The 22,955-nt window shown below is 40.3% G+C and overlaps 5 protein-coding genes across 5 annotated transcripts; 4 read left to right on the forward strand and 1 right to left on the reverse strand.

Moving 5' to 3' along the window:
* The first annotated feature begins 855 nt into the window (after positions 1–855).
* Positions 856–3,248, forward strand: LOC114738056 (DNA mismatch repair protein MSH6-like). The gene is made up of 6 exons (XM_028926067.1): positions 856–923; positions 1,326–1,463; positions 1,893–1,972; positions 2,094–2,193; positions 2,425–2,554; positions 3,148–3,248. The coding sequence occupies exons 1-6, from the start codon at positions 867–869 to the stop codon at positions 3,246–3,248; spliced, it is 606 nt and encodes a 201-aa protein (XP_028781900.1). The 5' UTR covers positions 856–866.
* Positions 3,249–3,757: 509 nt separating this feature from the next.
* Positions 3,758–5,925, reverse strand: LOC114738096 (E3 ubiquitin-protein ligase MARCH7-like). The gene is made up of 7 exons (XM_028926117.1): positions 5,753–5,925; positions 5,592–5,663; positions 5,029–5,096; positions 4,616–4,766; positions 4,253–4,333; positions 4,060–4,155; positions 3,758–3,962 (listed from the first exon to the last, which is right to left on the reverse strand). The coding sequence occupies exons 1-7, from the start codon at positions 5,885–5,887 to the stop codon at positions 3,879–3,881; spliced, it is 687 nt and encodes a 228-aa protein (XP_028781950.1). The 5' UTR covers positions 5,888–5,925; the 3' UTR covers positions 3,758–3,878.
* A 4,089-nt stretch (positions 5,926–10,014) lies between these two features.
* LOC114738048 (universal stress protein A-like protein) lies at positions 10,015–10,961 on the forward strand. Its single transcript, XM_028926059.1, has 4 exons — positions 10,015–10,198; positions 10,315–10,430; positions 10,506–10,624; positions 10,717–10,961. Exons 1-4 carry the CDS (start codon positions 10,024–10,026, stop codon positions 10,790–10,792), a joined length of 486 nt encoding a protein of 161 aa, XP_028781892.1. The 5' UTR covers positions 10,015–10,023; the 3' UTR covers positions 10,793–10,961.
* Positions 10,962–12,171: 1,210 nt separating this feature from the next.
* LOC114738090 (uncharacterized) lies at positions 12,172–13,125 on the forward strand. Its single transcript, XM_028926109.1, is given in 3 exon segments — positions 12,172–12,387; positions 12,390–12,548; positions 12,581–13,125. Coding segments are annotated over 3 exon segments (564 nt in total). The 5' UTR covers positions 12,172–12,194; the 3' UTR covers positions 12,793–13,125.
* Positions 13,126–16,224: 3,099 nt separating this feature from the next.
* On the forward strand, positions 16,225–19,311 carry LOC114738086 (probable beta-D-xylosidase 2). The gene is made up of 5 exons (XM_028926105.1): positions 16,225–16,646; positions 16,730–17,008; positions 17,108–17,726; positions 17,819–18,232; positions 18,325–19,311. The coding sequence occupies exons 1-5, from the start codon at positions 16,254–16,256 to the stop codon at positions 18,927–18,929; spliced, it is 2,310 nt and encodes a 769-aa protein (XP_028781938.1). The 5' UTR covers positions 16,225–16,253; the 3' UTR covers positions 18,930–19,311.
* The last annotated feature ends 3,644 nt before the right edge of the window (positions 19,312–22,955 follow it).

A 22,955-nucleotide genomic window follows, 5' to 3' on the forward strand; every position in this document is an offset into this window, starting at 1 on the left:
TTGCTAATGAATTAAAGTCTGCATAAATTGCTTTTTCAAATGAAGTAATTGGTCTTTCATTCTTCCATCTCATACGTGCAGGGCTTCTTCAGGTACTGGAATCCAGATATCAAAAGGTTGATGGGAGAACTTTCCCAGGCAGAACAGGAAAAGGAGTCCTCGTTGAAAAGTATTTTGCAGAGATTAGTTTGTCGTTTTTGTGAGCATCATACAAAGTGGAGGCAGTTATTGTCTGCTACTGCTGGTACATAGTTCTACCTAACTGCCTATGTTCTCAATGACAGTGCAATAAAACACTAGGTGCCTTGGATTCTTAGTGAGCATATTGTACTGCGATCAGAAGTATAAATTAGAAATAGTAACATCAAGCAATCAAATCAGTGACTTCCCAGCTTCCCTGGGAGGAGATCTAGTAGAGATGTTAGCATCTTTGGCCCACTTATAAGGTGACAATGAGATTAACCAATGAGAAAAGAAGTTATATTTGGGTGAGTTGCATCTAGAACACATGATCCCTTATCAGTCCTCGTATAATGAATGCATTTACTGATTTGATGCATGTCATTGTGTTTTTCCCGATTGATGTCCAAAAGCTTTTACATGGCTTAAAATGGATGTCACATGTTGCAGAGCTGGATGTTTTGATCAGCTTAGCTATTGCCCGTGAGTACTATGAAGGACCAACTTGCCAACCAAGATTCCTAGGCTTGCTATGCACAAAGAAACTCCATGCCTCTCTGCTAAAAGTTTAGGACATCCAGTCCTTCAGAGTGATTATTTGGGCAAGGGCACCTTTGTACCAAATGACATAACAATTGGTGGTCCACAACAGGCAAGCTTTACTTCTAATTCTAACTGGCCCTAACATGGGTGGGAAGTCGACACTTCTTCGCCAAGTTTGCTTGGCAGTGATTTTGGCCCAGGTTAAGTGTTCATCCATGTTGCTTCATTTTGTTTTTCTTGGTCTTATCAGGGGAGATTCCTTTATATATGGTTGGTTTGTTCCCTAGCCCAGAGCGACAGAATTCTTTTGTTAAAAAGGAGTCACAGAATTAGAAAATCATATTTGAAAACGACTCCACACGGGGATCCTTAATCTAATGCATCAAAGCAATCAAGCATTTTTCCATTGAGCCCCTGTACAATCCTAGATTATACATGATGGTGGCCCAATAATTTTCTTTTAGAGTGGGAGAGTAGGCCAGCCGACCCATGTAGTAAAAGAAGACTTCTTGTTATTGTAGTGGGAGAGTAGGCCTTATTGGATTTTCTTAAATAGGCTTCTCTTTTAACTTGCGAAGTCACTCATTTAGTTCCTTTTGCAGGTAGGAGCTGATGTCCCAGCCAAAAGTTTTGATTTGTCACCCGTAGACCGAATCTTTGTTCGAATGGGTGCTAAGGATAATATCATGGCTGGCCAAAGTACATTCTTAACTGAGCTTTCAGAAACTGCAACCGTACTGGTGAGATGCCCTTTCATTAGCAATGCTATTGGATCTAATCAGGATTCAATTGGTTTATTGAAAATAATGACATAGGATATTCCTACTATTATTTTGAAATTTGTTTTTTTATGATGCTCAATAAGTTACCTGATGGCTCTCAACAGCCCCAAAAACTAGACAATTATATTTTGAAGGCTGTTTTCTTCTTTAGGACATGATGGATTGAGTGGATAGTAGCAGAAATATCTCCAAAACATAACAATCAACGAGCCAATGTCATTAACATTTACCAAGAATATATTTCCCTTGTCTTTTTTAATCAGTGTATCCAAAATGTTCCCTGTCTGTCTGAAAGCTTTTGAAACCTGTTTTGAATGCTCATTATGCATGATATATCAACTATTAAGCACTCTTTTTTCTTCCCACATATCTAATTGGTGAATGCAGTCATCAGCCACTCGCAATTCATTGGTGGCTTTGGATGAGCTTGGACGTGGGACCTCAACTTCCGATGGACAGGCCATTGCGTAAGTGTCTACAATAGGATTAGGTGCACATATGTCTCCAGTGATTTCCGTGTCTGCAAACGTTGTTCTACTTCCTGATTTCCGTCTTAGTTTGTGATTTATGTTTCTCAATACTTGTCAGAGAATCGGTACTTGAATATCTTGTGCAAGAGGTGCAGTGTCGTGGAATGTTTTCTACTCATTATCACCTATTAGCTGTTGATTATCACAAGGACCCCAAGGTATGCCCAGGTTTCATCCTCCTAAGAGTTAATTAAAAGTCATATTCTATAGCAAGTTAATGTATTTGAATGCTCAAATATGGCCATCTAACTCGTATTTTTCTAATAAAGTTGCTGTTTAGTGAGATGATGTAAATAAATAGCCTCACTTTCTTTTTTGGGGCCACCATTGCTACCTTTCTGGTATTTCAGCTAATTTTCAGTCATGCTTTTCGTGCATTTGTTGTAAAGGTTTCTCTCTGCCATATGGCATGTCAAGTTGGTGACGGAGTTGGAGGTGTGGATGAAGTCACATTTCTTTACAGGTTGACGCCTGGTGCATGCCCCAAGAGCTATGGTGTTAATGTTGCTCGGTTAGCTGGTATAGCCATATTTCTTCTTCTGATTCACTGTTGGCGGCTTTGAGATTGCTAATTACTTAGTTAGCATGTGTCGGTGTAATGCCCATGTATATGAGACTGGTTAGCGTGAGGTGATGTGGCACCCGTATTTATTTATGGGGATTTTGCTTTGGTATGTATCCGTTTAGCATAGAACAGATGGACCTTAGTATATACGTACGTCATTCTTCACTCAGAAATGGAGCCTAAACTTGAGGTTGACGTTCTAGTGGTGATAATGTCTGTCACATCTGGAAACTCTCGGGTCTTTGAGAACAGTATTAGAAGTGAAACCAACTGAAGAGAAAATATTCATCATTAGTTAATTGTTAATGAGGTGGCACTGTTAGGTAGAAAGTTATGCGATTTAGATTTTAGAATGTTATGACTGTTTTAGCCATTCAATTTGAGAATAATTTAGATGACATATTCTCGTTTCAGCTCATTCTTTTTCTGTTCCTTGATAAGTAAATTTTTACATCATTTTGTTCTTTCCAAAATTACTCCCTTTGCTTTCATCACTCCGTCATCAATTATTTCTTATTCTGAAAAAAAGCAATCTACTTTATTTCAGGACTTCCAACTTCTGTTCTTCAAAAGGCTGCTGCTAAGTCTAGAGAATTCGAGGCTGCTTATGGTAACCGCAGAAGGTGTCTCCAAAAACAACGCATCTAATCAAAGCTGGGTTGATGAGATGGCATCATTCAAAAATTGATCAGTGCCACTACAAATTTGAGTTTCCAGGAAAACTTTTTGGATAATTCCCTCAGTGAACTTCATAATAAAGCAAGAGCACTACTGCAATGTTAAACCATTCCAAGACATTTGTTGGTTTTATCATCAAGTTATAGTTCATTCTTCGATAGCCAACCATTGTTTATAGCCATGATTATGTTATATCAATCGTAATATCATGGTCGAGTCATGCTTGCTCTATGTTCAGTTGTCTGACATCTCTGCTTTATCCGAAATAGTTTGGTTCCCTGTGAATAATTGTAGTCAGTGAATTGATCCAAGCTCAATTGATGCTACTGCAGTGCTTTTTTATACGCGTTTGGCTGGCTATCTTTTTGACTGGTGCCAGAAGTGAACATTGTTGGTGAATTCGGTTGTTGATTGTACTGGCCATTATCTGTAAAGATTCAGTTCTTGGTGGGTGGGTGGCAGTGGAGACAATGAAAATATCTCGAATTTAACTTATGAATTGCATTACTTTTTGCCGTAAAATTAATGTCCCATAGGTGTTGGAACTCATCAAGAGCATCAGCGTGATGCTGTGAAACAAGTGAAAGCAAAGTCGGCTGCCTATGTGTGTCTAAAAATCACATCACGCAGTGGCCCGTTTTCGTTGTCGTACCCATCAGATATTGCTGCTCCGTCTTCAGAATCCTGAATGTGTACAATAACCATCGCGCTATCAGCTGAGATTTCATGTCAATCAGACAATCTAACAGTAACTGTGATAACAACGTAAAATCTAATGAACCTGATAGTGGCGCTGAATTATGTTTTGGATCGCTCCAATCATTCTAATAATTATGAACATGGGCAGTACAATTCCGCCAGCCCTCAGCATTAAAACCTGCAAAAATAATGACCACCACAGAACTCCATTATTCGAAGAGCTTATTCTTCCATAATAACCGCTGCCGCTGCCATTTTGGAAGTGAAATGCTTACGGTCAGCAGTGTAAATGGGTAATCTTCTGTTCCACTCGTAAGCACAGCGAGAAGATGTCTCACGAGCATAAAAAGTGTAAACTGCCAACAAGAGAAACAGAGACGTAAATTTTAGTCGGGTCCTCGGGTAATGTGCATTCATACCGGAAGAGCTATTACACAGTCGCAAAACTGAGCTACCCTGTCGACTCGATTTATAATGCTTGACTCACGAAGTATGGGGAAAATATTCTCCCGATTCAACAAATCCTTTGTACATAGCTGTTGGAGCCATCTGATTCTTTCATTTCGCAACCCAAGAGTACAATAATAATGACAACGTAACTGGATGAATGTGATTAATTAAGAATAAAAGATGCCTACCGCCAAGGCCAGGAATCGACAGTAAGATGCACTTCGATCTGCGGCAGACGTGCATTCGGAGTACTCACTTTCTATTGCCACTCTTTCAACTATTGCCTCTAGTCTTGCATTTAGCGCTTCTTCTTCCATTCTTGAAATTTGCAGGCTTTCTCTGTAATAATGCAGTCACTAGTCAAGGGTTCACACTTCGCATTATAATGCTGTCAACTTTTCTCAAAATTATTAATTAATTATCAAATAAATAACAGTGGAACGGGTCCACATTCAAGGACGGTTGAAATGATTGCATTGAATTATTAGTTGTAAGGCACATTTGTTCAATTTTGAGCGAACTGTACACGGAAATTGGGAGGAGCTGTAATAAAGCAAATGAAAAGCATTAGCAAAATTAGACATATCAGGAAGAAACGTACCGAATGGTCATTGCTTCATCATTTATCCGCAATTTCTTGGGAGGAACCGTGTAACCAGGTTCGTATTGCTGCCAGTAAAGAGCCAAACAGATATAAGTCAGGTGTAGCAGAAGCCTTTTAGAAAGAACAGTGTCTCAAGCTGTTGGAAGAGCATTCTGCTCATTCAATGATTGTGTACCATTACAATCACATTTCTCGACAAATATTCATGATGACAAAACATTAATTCAGCATAGGGTGAGATAGACTTCAATATTAAGCAAAGAAAGCAAAAGGCCAAGAAAAAAGGAAAAAGGGAAGGAGAAAAAAGAGCCGAGGAAGAGGAAGAAAGGAAATTATCAGTGTTCCTAAAAGTCACTATCAGAATGGACAGCCGACCCAAATTTGTATAACGACACCAAAATTAATTGATTCACACAACCAACTTCTTTCCCTTTCCTCGACAAGATAATTCATTAATTTGTTTAGTAAGAAATTTATCAAATTACCATTCGAATTTATTGAATCAAGAGAAGAGAAAAGAACTGCAGATTACAAACTAAAGTAATGATCAACATTCATACCTGGAGACATATTTCACAGATTGTATTCCCTTTCTCATTGCACCATCTCTGTATGCAATCTCTGTGAGCAAACTGACCAAGGAAACAGAGTTATTAATTTTCAGAAAACAAGAGAGAGAAAGAGACCAAGAAAAGAGGGCTAGAGTTATCTCTGAGGTCACCTTGACGGTCCCAGAACAAGCACAGGGAGCTTCAAAGCTTTTTGAGCTCTCAAATTCTTCTTCGTGACATATTCTGCATCGAGAAATCCCAGAAATTGATTTCAAATCGTCAATAAACATAACAACCTCTCCCATGATTCGCAATCCCACTGCACTCGCTCCCTCTGTTTCTCTTCTTCCTCCCTCGGTTTATGTCACTGTGTTTGTCTCTGACCCCGTGGTGTGGAGGATGGACTCTATATATAGAAGTAATACATAGACTTCCAAAACCACCCCTCCTTTCTTTTTCAAATGTACTATAAAGGATGTCTTGGTTTTTTATTTTAAAATATTTTCCATCGTCGCAGTACATCCTTAATTTTACCTTTTTTTCCCGTTCTAATCAAATCATGGAATTGCTTGTCGTATTAAGAATATTTACTTTTTTAATTAACCTCAATACACTAGTAATGCGTTTTGCTCACTAAAATATTTTATTTACTATTATCTAGGCAGAAGTAGGAACCAATTCGCGTAGAAACTTGAAAACTCACGGCCCTACTCTTACTCTCTTACTAAACAAAATCCCCTTTTTTTCCCCATAAACATAGACGTATATTCCTTTTAATCTTGGATGAAAGTTGATTATTTTTGAATTTTTTTTTTAAAAAATGTGTGTCGATTTGGTTTTAAAAAAATTTATATTAAAAACTACCATATTTAGAATAAGAGGATGTATTTTATACACACACAGGAGAGTTCAATATAGTTGGGAAAAAAGGAGGAGCAGGTCTGTGTAATTTCTCAAACAACATTTAAGCGCAACGGGAAATAAGTAATTTGGTTATTATTTGGCTGAGAATTCTTTTCCCTTTATTTTTGGCCGATACTTGACTTGGCTGGGAAATGAAATTAAAATTTGAAGAGCTGCCCCTTTTTCAATCGGACAGAGCGGAAATCAAATCAAATGAGTTCTGTGGGATGTGTCCGAGCGTGCCGTCCAGTTTCAAATTGTGCATCCAGATTCAAATGTGGGACCCTCGGCTACTCGCCAACGGTAATAAGCGTTCAAAAAACGTCTATCTGAAATCATGGCCCCCAATAAAATCACCTGCCACGCGGATTCGCTGGGCCCTCATACCCCTACGTTATCCAATCGTCTATTGTATTTATAACACGGAGGTAATATCACGTCCATCCACTGAATTTTTGCACTTTGAATGTACGAGACTCTGATGTGTTTTCTGACGCAGAAAATTTAGTGTGCAATCTATGGACCGACCGCTTCTTCAGCTAAGAAATTCATGTGCTGTGAGAAGTGATTTGAGAATGAATTATCTTTCGGTATAATATTTCACAGTTGCGCATGATATTATCTGTTTATTTTATAGTACTCATTCACTATCCTTAATATAAGATCCATTTAACTAATTTGATTAGATTAAAAAAGTTAGGTAAGTTAGTTAATTATAAGAAATGTGACACGTTTTTCCTAAAACACCATAATCATCTTTCTTAATACCTCTTCTCTCTCTCTCTCTACTTGATTATGGTTGAGAGAGTACCCATAGGGGTAATTAAGAAAAAACTGATAAATATGAGAAATGGGTCTTATATTTAGGATCAAAACCAACTCAATAATTAGGTCCTATATTAAGATCGGAGGAGTATCATTTTTTAAAAAACACATAATGAATGTGAAATTCATATGACGACGATGAACTTAAATTTGGCGGCAAAAAAAGGAAAGAAGAAAAACTACATAGTCAAACAACATTTCGTTTGGCATCTTCTAAAATACCACTTTTATTTGGAAATTACTCTCTCTCTCTCTCTCTCTCTCTCTGTGTGTGTAAAACATTATCAAATTTAAAGTATTAACCTTTTTTTAATGTATTGTCTATTTATTGTCTCAATGCATGTGTAAATAATGTGGAGAACAATTTGAGCATGTAGTTGTGGACAACGCTTGCAGCCTACGCCAATCCTACTGCTGTCCACGTCTGCCCCCACAAAATAGTAGTATCAGATATTAATATTTGTATGTTTTAAATATTTGCATAAAATAATAATACTTCAAAAAATGAAATACTATCTCGACGTTTAATGTAAAAATTGGTTTGATATTCAATTTGATCTTAAATATAAGACTCCAATTCATTTTACCTTTATATGTATTCATTTTTTTTCAGAATAGTTCTTATAGTAGTTGTGCATGTTAAAATTTTTTATTAAATGATAATTTTAATTAATACATATGATTAGCATGGGTATTTTAGGAAAGACAATACCTATTTATCACAATAATTTTTTTTTAGTCAACTTTTTATTAGAAATCAATAATTTAGTTAATTTTTTGAACTTGCTCAAATTAGCTAACTAGTTCTTATATTAAAATTATAGTTAGTATAAGAGTAGAACCAGGACTGGAATCCATAAAATATTGCTTTCTGTTGTTTTGATTCTTTAAAGTTTTGCGTTCTTTAAACTGGTGATTTAAAGTAGCTAGAACCACAAATTATTCATGCGGGGATCAAGACTTTAATCGAGAAAAGTATTTAGAGGAATTAATTGAAAAAAAACTCTTTATAGAAGATTAAATTAAAAATAAAACAGAGTTTTATGGTTTAATTTGGGAGAACCTCTGTCAATTATTAGTTTACTCTGATCGATATGAATGCAGGTAAAAAAAAAAAAAAACGAGAACTTTTTCAATATCCCATTATCATTGCCCTTGTTAATACTAGTATAATGCTGGCCAAAAAGAATGCTGGTATAAAAAATATATAGCGTCTTATTATATATTCTAAATACAAACTATTTCAAATAATTAATAAATATTTACATAAAATTTAATTATTACTTGACAAACAACTGAGTGTATGACAAAGGGTCTGTCGATATTTATCTAAAGCATATAAATACAAAAAAGAAAAAAACGCCCACAAATTCAAATGAATGGGAAGTTATTAATAATGGGAAATGATTAGTACACAATAATAATGGAGAGTGATAGAATGGGGGGAATTAGGCGTGTGGTCGATATTGGATGGGGAAGTTGTTCCGTTAGAAGAAGGGTAATGGCGTCGCTGTTGAGTTTGGTGTAAGCTATGAATTAGGTTGAAGAATATCATGCAGCTCTCTGATAATGAGGAACGAGGGAGGCCACATCATCCATCCATTATCCAATAATCTCAGCATAAAATTTCCACTTTGATCGATACATTAGCCGAACTCCTACTATGTTTGTTGTTGATGTCTTAGCTTCCAAGTTCACGTCTGCTTCTGGCATCAGTCATTCACATGGTGGCCCATGAAATCTCCACCATCATTATATTAATCTCTTCCCCTAAAACTCTCACATTTCAAACTGTTCTTCATATTGATCACTATCTTGATGACACTTAACTTTCACACCTGCAGGAATATAATCTGGCTTGTTTAAAAGCCTGTCTCTCTCTTTTAGCATCCACCTCGGTGGAATTTTTTTGTCACGTTCAATATTGAAAGGTAGCATGTTCTATGTTTAGGTGTCCTCTCTTGTATTATTACCAGTGGCGATGCAATTATCAACTCCGATTTCACGTACGCCATTACCGTCTCGTATCTTTTATTTCTCTCTTTGTTCGATGAACTGGAGCTGTTTGGTGTTACTGGCCAGTAATTGTATTGCTTTCTGATATACACACACGAGATTTGTGAAAATGTTTGCTCAATAGACATCCATTAACCCTGAAAAGAAGTGTATTCTACCTATCACTTTATTAACGCTTTTCTCTTACTTTTGTTTAATTAAATATATAAAGGATATACATAGCAGAGTAGCTAGTTTTGGGCAGACGCTCAAGTGGATGGGTTAAATCGCAAAACAGGGTACCTGCCGAAAATTGCAACAGACGGCGCCAGATGTCATACATAATCTTTCCACTCTATACAATAAATTAATGGCTAAAATTTCCAGAGCTTCTAGCAAAATTACAAGGGCGGGTTTTGAATAATATTATTGCCTCGTTTTCACTTAACGATCCGATACAAAGGAGGGCCTTCTTTTGTCTGCTTGTCTGGGCCTCGACCGTGACACCAGTGTTGAATCTTATCCTCATGTCATTAAATATTAGGCTCCTCATGTCAAGACCGAGTCCTCTCAAAGGCGTCATGCTTATCAAATTGAGTCGAAGAACCCGGGGCCTAAAAACCAGAGGCGACTAAACCCAGAAACAGCAGCAGTAGTGTGAACTATTTATACGTATAACACATGCAAGTCTGAGCATCGAAGTCAAAAACAGCAGGTTATGGAAATGAACAAGGAGCGAAAGATTGTGGTGGCGGTCGATGAGAGCGAGGAGAGCATGTATGCACTCAAATGGTGCATCGCCAATCTCATGTCCCATGAAGAAAACTACAAGCTTGTGCTTCACTACGTCAAGCCACCTCTTCCTGCTCTGTACTCTTACTTCGACGCCGCAGGTTCTACTTCTATAATTTACTGCCACTGTTGTTATTATTGTCAAGGCTACACCTTTACCTTGTCTTTGACTAATTTTTGGTGTTAATGATGATGGTGGTTTGATGTATGTCTAAAGGGCTTATATTTGCCGGTGATTTTGTCCTGGCTATGGAAAAGTACGGCAGGGAATCGGCTAACTCAGTAATGGAAAGAGCTGAAGCTGTTTGTAGGACATCGAACACCACCAATAACGTAATCACATGCGTGCGTCTCATTCAATGTCCTCCTTCTTAAGTGAAGCGTGTCACTGACCAAGTGTTCATGCAGATAAATATGGAGCGAGCAGTAGGGACTGGAGACGCAAAGGATGTGATATGCAGTACAGTGCAGAAAGTGAAGGCTGACATTTTGGTCATGGGAAGCCATGGTTATGGATTCTTAAAGCGGTACCCCTGATTAATTTAATCATGCCTCATTTTTCGTTATTAAATGAAGCATGTACATAATTGCAGAAACTTTATTATTTGCCTATTTGCAGGGCACTCCTAGGAAGCGTCAGCGATCACTGTGCCAAGCACGCCAAGTGTCCTGTTGTGATTGTAAAGCACCCGTGAGGCAAATCTCTTCGTTTGTGGCCCTTCTTTCTCTGCGTACGTTGCTTCTCCGGAAGCAGATTTGTGCGATCACCTTCGGCTTGTTTGGCTTACTTGTCCTGTCCTTATGTATTATAGAGGTCACTTGAATGTAACAGAAAATATGGAGTAAGCAGATAGATTAGAGATCAGTTGAGTGCACGGTGATAATAATGAAATAGCCAGCCCGCGTTTCCTTTAATTTCCTACGGGGTCATAAAAATAAATATTTCATGATAATACATAAGAATTTTTCAAAAACAATCAGATGGTGAAAAAGTCCTAGTGTCTGGCTGGATGGTCAATGTTGTGAAGGCCGGATCAATAGGACCTCAAACGGGTGAGCCGAAAATGCCCAAAATAAGATCCCATACTGGGGCATGAAGGTTTGGTACATCTGTCCTCTGCCCAAAATTATTGCAAAAGGGTCGAGACCGGGTCTTATAGAAATTGGGCTTTCGTGGTCTTACACGGTCTAGCTATACCAGCGCATAATCTAATTCCCCCCCCCCCAAAAAAAAAAAGAGTTTGCGAACCGACTGACGTAAAAGAATTCCTTTACATGCACTCTTCTTTCTTGGTCAATTCCTGTTTACAACCTTCGATCGGCTTTGCCGTGAAAGGATGTTTGACGCATCAGACAACTTTTAATCAGTTATTATTTCTTCACGACCTAATCTTGTCGCGGAGAGAATATATATATATATATATATATATCAACGTACAATAGTATTATGTGACGTAACTAGTATAATTAAAGTACATATATAAAATAAGTTGGATCGCTGTTACGTAATGTAACTAGGATTTATCAGGGAAGCAGCAGATCAGAAACATAGTAACTAGAGAGAAAAGAGCTATAGATAAATGAATTGGAAGGGCCGCTTCAACGGCATCCATAATAATCTAATCCAATTAGGAGATGTAGTTGTGGTTGAACGGTTCCTCAGAGACATATTCACTTCGCAATTAGGTGAATAATGGACTCATTTAGAACAATGATCTATATTCCCTTCAATAGATCAATTCCAAAAACACACAAATTATATACGTAGAGAGGGGACCGGCGGAGGACAGGATCGATACGCCGAAGTCAAAGCATGAAGTAGGGTGAAAGTGAAAACTCAGAGATGAAAACAAATTAAAGAATGAAAGGAGGAAGGGCAACGACCGGGCCAAATCAAAGGTTAAAAATTGTACCAAGTCCACCATAATATCCGTCACATGATGGAGCGGTTTAACAAACATCTATTCCTATTAGGCACATTTACCCTCATCCCAACCCCACCTGCTTCTTTGTTATATATACAACCGCCTTGCCTCTCTCCGCTCCCCAGTCGTACCCCATATACAACAAGAAGCCTCGCATAAGAATAAGAATATAATGGGAAACTACATGTCTTCTGGTCGAAATGGCAGGGGCAAAATTGTTCACTGGGATGGATCGGTTCAAGAATTTGATAAACCCGTGACGGTGGCTGAGCTCATGCTGGAGCATCCTCAACAGCGGGTGGTGGAGTTCCATTCTGCTGTCAACCAGAGAAGGCCAAATCCGTTACCCGCCGATCAAAATCTTCAAACCACAACATTTATCTGATGCTTCCCATGAAGCGAGGCAAGCCCCTCGGGTTAAACGCTCAGGATGCTCGTCGTTTTCTTCTGATTCTCAACTCCGCTGGTCTGCGTTCCAAGTCCCTCCTTCCCTCTTCTTCCGGCAGATTTCTTCCTTGGCTTGGTCGCATGTGCCACCATCCCAATGCAGTAGCGCAGGTCATCCCACACAAAAAAAGCCACAGATATCGGAAGAGGAGCAGACGGAAGAGGTGTGCAGGGACGTGTTCCCTGAGATTCTTCCGCCTGAAAGACCTGAATATTTGAGTCGTGAGCTTTCCGGGAAAGGGTGGAAGCCCAGCTTGGACCCGATCACAGAGAAGAAAATCGAAACAAAAATCTCTCACTGGTTGTTCTTCAAGGCTTTCTAGTGTTTTCACTCTATGCGGAGCATCCTGGGCATTATTTATGCATGTAACTATGTACCAGAGTTAGAGATACCTGAGACCTGCCTTAATTTAATTATATGTACGTATCTGATCATGATATCTTAGACCTAGGTTAATGTGCTTCCTCTTGAACTTCGTTTAACGAGGTGAACATGCTAATTCCAAATATTGTAATTTGTGATGAGGAAGCCGTTTGTTCTATTGTGATTTAGTCGCCTAAATCAGAGGGTTGAGTAGTTTTTAAGAAATCCAAGTTTTCAAGTGATGTGCCGGTATGTGTTAAGAAGAGGCGTGACTTTATTATTAATTGGTATTTTTATATCGTTAGAGTTTTGGGGTACAGTAGTCATTCAATTGTATTGTTTTATAATACAAGCTAGCCAGCGCTACTCCTTTTTTTTTTTTTTGCCCCATGTGACACATAAGTATTTGACTTTTAATAATGATGATGATAATGTCAACCCTGTCTTACAGGCTGATATGCGCGTAACAACAAACCAATTTTCGTTGACTCGGCTTGCGTTGGATTTACGTGGCTCTTCCTTGGTCAAACTTCTAGATGCCACACCCCGCACACTTCAATCGTAGCAAACTATGCAATTCTGTTTCCACATATCAGGTCAAAACCACAAGAGAACATGCTGGGAGCACGATCACTTATATATCAGCTATGCCTATGTGTTTGGGATCAAATTAATTAATTAGTTAACTCACGGTGAGTCTGCAATCATCACTAGCTCCTTTACTTTCACGTAACAATTAACGCGTTAATTAATAAGCAGTTTTCTGCTTCATAACGTGATAGTCGGGTTTAAGCGTTGGAGGGGAGCTACTGAGCTGGGCTTGAGGGCCCATTTCAATGGACCGACTCACAGGTACTGCGACCTACTGCCCAATGCTTTTGGACTTTCAAGGAGAGGTTGAGACGCGTTCAATGAGTGAGCCCAATGGGCCGTTAGATTAAAATTTCGGATTCAATGCGAATTAGAGGAATGTATGGACGGGGGGTTATTTTCCATACCGAATACCAGGAATAGCCTTCGCTGCTTTATTTGATCCCGAACACGGATGGGCACGGCTGACCAAATGAAATCACTTGTTGGAAGATAAAGTTCCCATCATTCACATCACATCAGTGGTGATGCCCGTTGAGATTTATAATCTGGATGGTTTATTAAAGCGTTTAGAAGACCGAAACCAGATTAGGCACCAACTGCGATCGCCATATAATTGGGCGTTAGCCTCTTTATTTTGCCTCTCCACCCCTCTCTCACAGCAAATGTTTTGTACTTCTACTTCCGATTCTTAATATAAGATCTTGTTTGACTTTTATTTTAATGATAAATATAAGACTCTAATTTACTTTGTTTTTTTATATTTATGCATTTTTTTTTCTAAAATAGTCTTTTTAGTAATGATAATTATAACCAATACACTTGATTAGTAAGGATATTTTAGGAAAGACAATACCTATTCATTACAAATAACTAACTTAACTTTTTTTCTTAATCTTTTCAAATTAGTCAACTAACTTTTATAATTAAAACCAGTGATATTACAATAACAAACCTAATCAGCAAGTTTCACGAGAACAAAGTATTATGATAAACAAAGAGCAGTGAAAAAAGAAAACTCAGTTGCCGAATTGTATGAAGATCGTTCGGCATCTATTGCTATAGGAAGAAAAGCAGTGTCATTTTCTTTGAAAACGGAAAAAGAAGAAGAAGCTGTATTAGGACGAGAGAGTAGTTAAATGGGAAATAAGATGGCATAGTAAAGAAAAGATATTAAAATAAGATGAGTTGTGGAGGTGAAGAAAAGCGAGGGAGGTGGGAGGAGAAGGATAGCTTGCGAAGGGAGCGTTGTTTGGAAAGGTGGTTGAAGGTGGGGAATAGCAGGAGGCTTACAGCTTCGAAGAAGACCCTCGTTGATGAGATCGCAGGTGGTCCCCACGCAAAGACTCCATACGTGCCCCCCACCCCCCGGGCGGGGTGTCATCTGTCGTGTACACAAACACGTACAAGTAAAGCTCTTCTTGGAATGCCGCACTTCCATATATTGCGTGCAGCTCCTCTATTCCTCCATACGTACATATACATTCAAACGTATATCTTAAGTACTCTCTAAGTCACTCCCCATTATATCACGTACCCACACAAATGGTGCCTAAACTTGTATCACACGCCTATCTCTTTTTCTTTGGTTTCCTCATGCTTCTCTGCTGTGGCTCAACACCAACCCCCCACACAAGCGTATAGTGCAACCCTGTTTTCACTCCCCTCACACTGCCTGCTCCCACTATACTAACGGGGCTTTGGTCCAAATATGTACACAGGACTCAATACTTTTAAATAGGTCGCAAGTTCAGGCTTGGTGTATGGCCGTGTGTTTGAAATGGGTTTGGGAGGCAAAATGCTCTGTTTTTGACCTTATCTTGCAAGGAAAGCTACTCTCGACCCACAAGTGCCTCCCAGATGCATCCCAACTGGGTTTTACTTGGGTGCACCCGACTCCACTTGCTTTCTCGTGTCTCCCCAGTTTTTAAATTTTAAGTCCTCCTCCGTTATGTGTTTTACACTCAACCTCCCACCTCACTCCCACACTGTTTCAGTTTTCGTCCATTTTACAGAACTTCCCTCCGCGAAATGAACAGCTTAACCGAAAATTAGTTACAACCTACGTTGCATATGAACCCTCCTGTTAATAACCTCGTCTCCCGATCCCTCCTTTCTTTTATATGTTGTTGTTCTTCAAATCATCATTGTCAATTTATAACCACCACTCACGAGGTTAGTTATGGCCCTCCGTCTAATGTTACGAAGCACATCAATTATTTATTTCCCACCATGTATAGCTCAGTATTAATTAACAGAGCAAAATAATTATTCTCTCACACTAATTGAAATAACCAGCATTAACTAAGCGATCAACAAACATTTTCACTGCGCTACAAAACAAGGATGTGGCGTTTAAACTAAATTACATATCTGTGCCAAGCCTTATCACTATCTTTGCTCTCAAGACAGTTTTAAGGGGGGAAAAAGGATAGCTTATATATGAACTATGAAAGGAATGCAGCTGAAAATTTCGAACACAGACCAAATAAAGGTGGACCAATAATAATATGCCTTGGACAACGTATATCCCGCCACTGACCAAATAATCTGTCATATTTGTATAACAGTAGGTCCTCATAAATTAAAGGGAAATCACACGGGACTTATCCATCTTCATTCTACCAACTTTATTCAAACTTCACCAGCCAATTAAGTTGTCTCATCACTACTTAAACCGCCAAAGAAAGGAAAGCGCAATCATGAAAGGAGTTCCACCATTACATCGAAGTACAGTGATGTCACCCACACATGACATATGTGTATATATAGCTGCCTCTCATCAGCAGAGTCATTCACCAATTTCTCAAGGCATTTCCAAATCCCACAATGGCTTCCTTCTCATGCATCCTTTGTATCAGTTTGATGCTTCTGGCTGTTGTGGGCGGAGAAGGACGTGATCCATTTGCATGTGACCCGAAAGTCGCTAACACGAGCACGCTGCCGTTTTGCCGAACATCGCTGTCCACGGCAGAGAGAGTGAAGGATCTGATCGGAAGGCTGACGCTGGCAGAGAAAGTAAGGCTGCTGGTGAACAATGCGGCGGGGGTTCCACGGCTCGGGATTAAAGGGTACGAGTGGTGGTCCGAAGCACTCCATGGCGTGTCCAATGTGGGTCCCGGCACCAAGTTTGTGGGGCCATTCCCTGCGGCCACCAGCTTCCCTCAGGTCATCACCACCGCTGCCTCTTTCAATGCATCCTTGTGGGAGGCTATCGGACAGGTAAATTTTTGTGAAAATGTTCACTTTGTCTATGTCTTTAACTGGTAATGTGAAGGGGTAAGTTAAGAAGTGGGATGAAGCAGGTGGTGTCGGACGAAGCAAGAGCAATGTATAACGGAGGAACGGCAGGGTTGACGTACTGGAGCCCAAACGTGAACATATTAAGGGACCCCAGGTGGGGACGTGGACAGGAAACTCCCGGTGAAGACCCCGTCGTAGCCGGTAGATATGCGGCCCATTACGTGAGGGGGTTACAGGGAACGGATGCCAACCGGTTGAAGGTTGCCGCTTGTTGCAAGCATTTTACTGCTTATGATCTTGATAATTGGAATGGCATGGATCGCTTCCACTTTAATGCTCTGGTACTGCCTCGCCCCCCATTCTTGTTAATTATGTTCATCAACCAACGCATTCGACATATATAGTCACATGTTAGCTTTATTATTTTGGCGCGAGGACAGGTTAGCAAACAGGACGTAGAGGATACGTTCGATGTACCATTCAGGATGTGTGTGAAGGAAGGGAATGTGGCGAGTGTGATGTGTTCGTACAATCAGGTGAATGGTAAACCCACGTGTGCTGACCCCAACCTGCTGAAGCGAACAGTTCGTGGGCAGTGGCATCTAAATGGCTACATCGTCTCCGACTGTGACTCCGTCGGCGTCTTCTTCTCCAACCAACATTATACTTCAACCCCCGAGGAGGCCGCCGCCGATTCCATCAAAGCAGGTTTGGATTTGGACTGCGGCCCTTTCCTTGCACAGCACACTCAGGACGCCGTCAACAAGGGCTTACTCACCGAAGCCGATGTCAACGGTGCCCTCGTAAATACCCTAACGGTCCAAATGAGACTGGGCATGTTCGACGGAGAACCATCGGCTCAGCCATACGGTCACTTGGGTCCAAAAGACGTGTGCAGCCCTGCGCACCAGGATCTTGCCCTCCAAGCTGCCACCCAAGGAATCGTGCTCCTTAAGAACGATGGTCCTACTTTACCCCTCTCTCCACGTCGTCACCGCACCGTGGCTGTCATTGGTCCCAATTCTAACGTCACCGTCACCATGATCGGTAACTATGCAGGTAATACTAAAGTTTTCTTCCGCCCTGATGAGCCCAGGCAATAATGATTAATTATCGAAGTTCTTATGCATTTTTTCCCTCTTCTATATTAGGTATTGCTTGCGGATATACCAGTCCGTTGCAAGGAATTGGGAAATATGCGACTACTATTCACCAGCTAGGTTGTGTGAATGTGGGTTGCACTGACGACAAACAATTTGGAGGGGCTTTAGACGCGGCCCGTCGAGCCGACGCAACTGTTCTGGTGATGGGCTTAGATCAGTCCATTGAGGCTGAAACCGTTGACAGGACCGGCTTGCTTCTGCCTGGCCATCAGCAAGACCTCGTATCAAAGGTGGCAGCGGCCTCCAAGGGGCCAACTATTTTGGTCTTAATGTCTGGCGGTCCTGTTGATGTCACTTTCGCCAAGAACGACCCACGTGTTGCTGCCATCCTGTGGACTGGCTATCCAGGCCAAGCCGGTGGCGCCGCCATTGCCGATATCTTGTTTGGAACTGCAAACCCAGGTTTGTCTCTTTCCCTACATTTCCTTTCCTAAACTCGCCCATGCATTAAAGCTAAAGCTAAACTTGCCCTGCTTCGGCACCATCTCTGCAAGGTGGCAAGCTGCCAATGACATGGTATCCACAAGATTACCTCACCAACTTACCCATGACAAATATGGCAATGAGAGCAAGCCGGTCCAGAGGCTATCCAGGAAGAACTTACAGATTTTACAAAGGGCCGGTGGTATACCCGTTTGGTTACGGATTAAGCTACACCCAATTTGTTCACTCATTGGCTAGTGCGCCGAAGGTGGTCTCGGTTCCGGTGGATGGGCACCGTCGTGGGAATAACACCAACTTTTCTGACAAGGCAATTAGAGTGACACATGCAAGATGCGGGAACCTGTCCGTCAGCCTTCACGTGGATGTTAAGAATGTCGGGTCCACGGACGGCACACATACGTTGTTAGTGTTCTCTGCACCACCTGCGGGCGGACAATGGGCACCGCACAAGCAACTGGTGGCCTTCGAGAAAGTCCACGTTCCTGCCAAAACTCAGCAACGAGTGAGACTCAATATTCATGTGTGCAAATTGCTCAGTGTAGTGGACAGTTCTGGTATTAGGCGAATTCCCATGGGTGATCATAGTCTTCACATTGGTGATGTCAGGCACTCCATGTCGCTTCGAGCACAAACACTCGGGATCATCAAGACATGATTTCTCAGGGCAATCTCATTCTGCATGCTTCTGATGATGAGCAATATATAATCTACGGTCTACAGATCAACATTTGAAGGTTCAACTGTCACCTACAACTCTCACAAGGACTTGGCAGCCAGTGAATCTTCCATTCTTCGATCCAAGTTAATTAAACACAATAACATAGGATTGATTGTAATCTTAGGCGAGAGCTTGAGAAAACGAACCGATCTAATTCGGTGTTTCTTTGTTTAGAATAATACTTCTGCGTTTGTTTTATCGATGCGGCCTTGAGCATTTTTCCAATGAATTAACATGATTGGAATCCAGCCGTGATCTTTTTCTTAAGATTGGTGATATGAATAGGGTTCTACCTTCATGACCATGAGTGTCACCCAAATTGTTTGTTTTTGCTTTTTAAGTTGATAAACCTGCGTCTGCTGGTCGCTGGAAGTGCGGTTCTCTATACATGCTTGGTACATGTTAGTACTTCGTTACGTTGCTACTTCAATTGGCGGGGAAAAGGAAACACGATGAGCTATGTCATTTTTCTTACCCGTAAATCTTTTTCTTTTTGGCAAACGAAATACAAGATCTTTAAAAGCAAAAAATTTAGATAATATATACATTTGCAAAAAGAATCAGATAGTACGTATACTGAATCGATCGAGCAAATTGATTGCGAAACTCAGAGGACGGAAACGCAAACTGACTAATGGCAGTACCTTGTGGGAGAAAGTCAACAGAGAGAAGTCTTCTATTTTCTTCTCTAGGAAATAGGAATGTGCCTGCTGCTGCCGCCTTGAATGCAAGAATTATCATGTTCTCTGGGGTAAGATCAACATGCCAAAAGCCTATGGTGGATTGGGCTTCAAACGCCCAACCTCAATAAACAGGGCTTTTGGAGCCTAGAAGTTCGCGTGGAGCCGCAAGCAACTAATGAACAACAAACAACTACATGATCTTTCTCGGTACAAAAATAATTCAAGTAAGGGTCGAAATAGAAACTGAAAACAGAACCTATGCTGGATAGGATAACAGGCTGACCTTTTTTCAATATAATGTTAAGCCAACCTTTTTTTCTTGACAGATTCATATGATTTTTAAGATTGTGGTGCACGTTTCGAGAATTTTATTATTATTATTATTAAGTTTCCAATAATTAAAGGAGCAGTCCAGAAGAATGGGTTTGCGTCTTTTTTATTTTGGAGCATTGCGTTTTTGTCAAACTGCCCATACATGAGTGCGATCATATGATCAATGATTAAAGAACCGGACCGGACCGGACAGTCGGACCGGTTGAACCGTCACCCGGACTCGTTAACGGCTCGGTTTGGACCAAAAAACCGTTCACATAGTTGAGCCGGATTGGACCGGAGTTGAGCCGTTATTAAGCCGGAAACCGGAGTTGGACCGGGAACCGGAACGGTTTTCAAAAAACCGGACGGTTTTTTAGCCTGACTGAAAAATACTAAAAAATTTTAAAAAAATAGAAGAAAAATAAAAAAATTGATCCCCTTAAATATCCTAATATATTTTTAGACTAGTTATAACCATATAGTATTATTTCATTGAAAATTTCATATATTGTGGTGTTAAAATCGTGAGTCGCTAGTCTTTTTGTTTCGATATTTGATATATCTTTTAAAAAAATATTTTGATTTGAATGAATTGATAATTTGTAATATCATTAAATATTTTAAACATACATAAAATTAAATATATAAGGTTTTAGTCCATTTTCAATGATTTTATTATAATTTTAGATTATTTAAATGTATTTCTAAATTATTTAATAATTTGATATTTTTCATATATACTAATTATATGTATATAATATTTTTTTAAATTAATTATTGCGTCACCGGTCTGACCGAACGGTCCGACCGATTGAACCATGACCCGTTGATCTTTCTGGTTCGACTTCCGGTCCGGCTTTTAAAACATTGCATATGATGCAAACAAATGGGGCACTTCGCTCAGAAGTCATTGATGGGCTAGGGAATGGCCCAGTGGATTTGCGCTCCTCAGTTTTCTCACATGGTTGCATGGTGACCTCCCCTTTTTTCCTCTTCTGGGCCAATGTCTTTAAGCTACCCTTGGTCTTAAGGAAAACTTAAAGAGCTAAGATTAAATAAAAACTAGAACAGTCTTTATCCGACTAGTCTTCCAAAAGCGAGCGTAAAAAATTGGGTGTCAAGGTAAACCTTCTTCAATGTTGACTGTTTAACTGGGAGACACGTGAGATTTGAAGGCAATCAATGATGATCCAATTGTCACTCAAACTGCCATGTATTGGCCCCAAAGCCCTCGCCCATTAAATACGATCTGCTGTATGGGGATAAAATAAATCGATCGGTCGAGTGGCCTGGAAACCGTAACAGTATCTCTAAAGTAGTTGCAGAACCCAAAAAACTAGAATCTGGATCTGTCCAAGAGTGGGGTAGGGCGGGTGAGTCACGTTGAGCTCTGTCTCTGTTTTTTCTGGTCCGTAAAGAAAGATTCACCCACTGGCCAAAAAAAGGGCCAGGAGGGTGAAAAATATCAACTGAACATAAAATATTAGTAACAATTAAAAGCGCAGATTTAATTTAGGCATTTTGAAGTATATACTAAGTGTTGTCAGATGAGAAGAAACACAACTGAGCTGAGTCAATGTTTAATGGTTCTTGTTAGGAAAACCTGAATTAAACTGCGAAATGCATGAAACATGCAGGAGCCAGAATTTGTACTTAAATGGGATGCTTGACGTTGAGTTCAAGTTCCTGCTTTGAACTTCTCCACTCGAAGCGGGGCAGTGACGATGATGCCTTTAAGAGGGGAGGATTTGGAGAAATATCTTTCCCGTAAACAGGAAGAATAAACAGAGGGTGGAGGCAGCAAGCAAGCTACGCGAAGGGGGGGAAAAAGAGCTTTTCTTTTTCCATGCCACTGTTATTCAAAGCGAAGAAAACCTTTAATAAAGGCTAACTTCTTGGGGAGGCCTTAAAAATAAATAAATTCTCGATAGTGCAGCACATGAGGCATTATTTTGCAGTCTGTATCTTCACGCCTACTTTTCCATGACAATAATTAGAAGAACACCCTTCCAGTTTTCTCCATTATTCCCTCATTGGATCGCCCAGCTGGGCATGCCTGGCATACCAAAGTCAATGCCTCAGATAGATGAGTTGACTCGGTCTTGACTCTTTTGCGGTGCATTGCATGCACCAAAATGCATGATACTTGAATTTTCGATTAATGATATGGCAATAAGCAAGTGGGTTGGCTAAAGTTTTCAGTATGGTTGAAAGCACCTTTCAGATTCTAGCTACCACTCAGCTCCTCCCTTTCATTAATTTCCCCTCCTTAACTACAATAATTAATTGGTAGGGTATAAAGTCACTCATCTGTTAGCGATTGCAAATGAACCTTGGGATGTGAGCTCTGGAGCTTTTAAGAGAGGGTCAGGGTATTTTGAGTAGTATACTATAGAGTTAAGTACATAAAATTTAAAAGACGAATAATATGAAAAGAAGAAGAATAAATATAGAAAGAGGGGCCGTAAAAATTTGAAATTTGGGGAGGGTGGCTGAATGATTGGGGGGACTTTAGAGGAAAGAAGCAGAGCAATTAAGCTGGCGATGTTGGGCATATTGAGGGAAGGAGATTAGCATTAGGTGGTGGAGGCAGAGGCAGAGGCAGGGGCAGGGGCAGGGGCACATGGGGGGGGGTGAGGGATGGCCATGTGCACGTGAAATCCCATCCACAAGACACGTGCTTCCCACAGAGCCTTGAAAACATAACCCCTCAGAACCAATTCGGCCATTATGATTGGCAAAGGGCTCCAGATAAGACTCGGCAATCCAAAACGAAACACACACTACTATAATATAACTCACTCACTCTTTTGTGCCGCCAAAGAAAAGCCAGTTTCGATGGATGTGTGTGCATCCTCCTGGCACATATCGAAACAAAGCCTTATCCAAGCGCAGTAGAATCTTTAGGGCTTCACGTCACTCCTCTGCCTCCTTATGCATTAACATGTCTTTGAGAATTGAGAGG

This window comes from Neltuma alba, unplaced genomic scaffold (assembly GCF_004799145.2).
Source record: "Neltuma alba isolate B1F8T4 unplaced genomic scaffold, ASM479914v2 tig00013522_pilon, whole genome shotgun sequence".
Classification (NCBI taxonomy): domain Eukaryota; kingdom Viridiplantae; phylum Streptophyta; class Magnoliopsida; order Fabales; family Fabaceae; genus Neltuma; species Neltuma alba.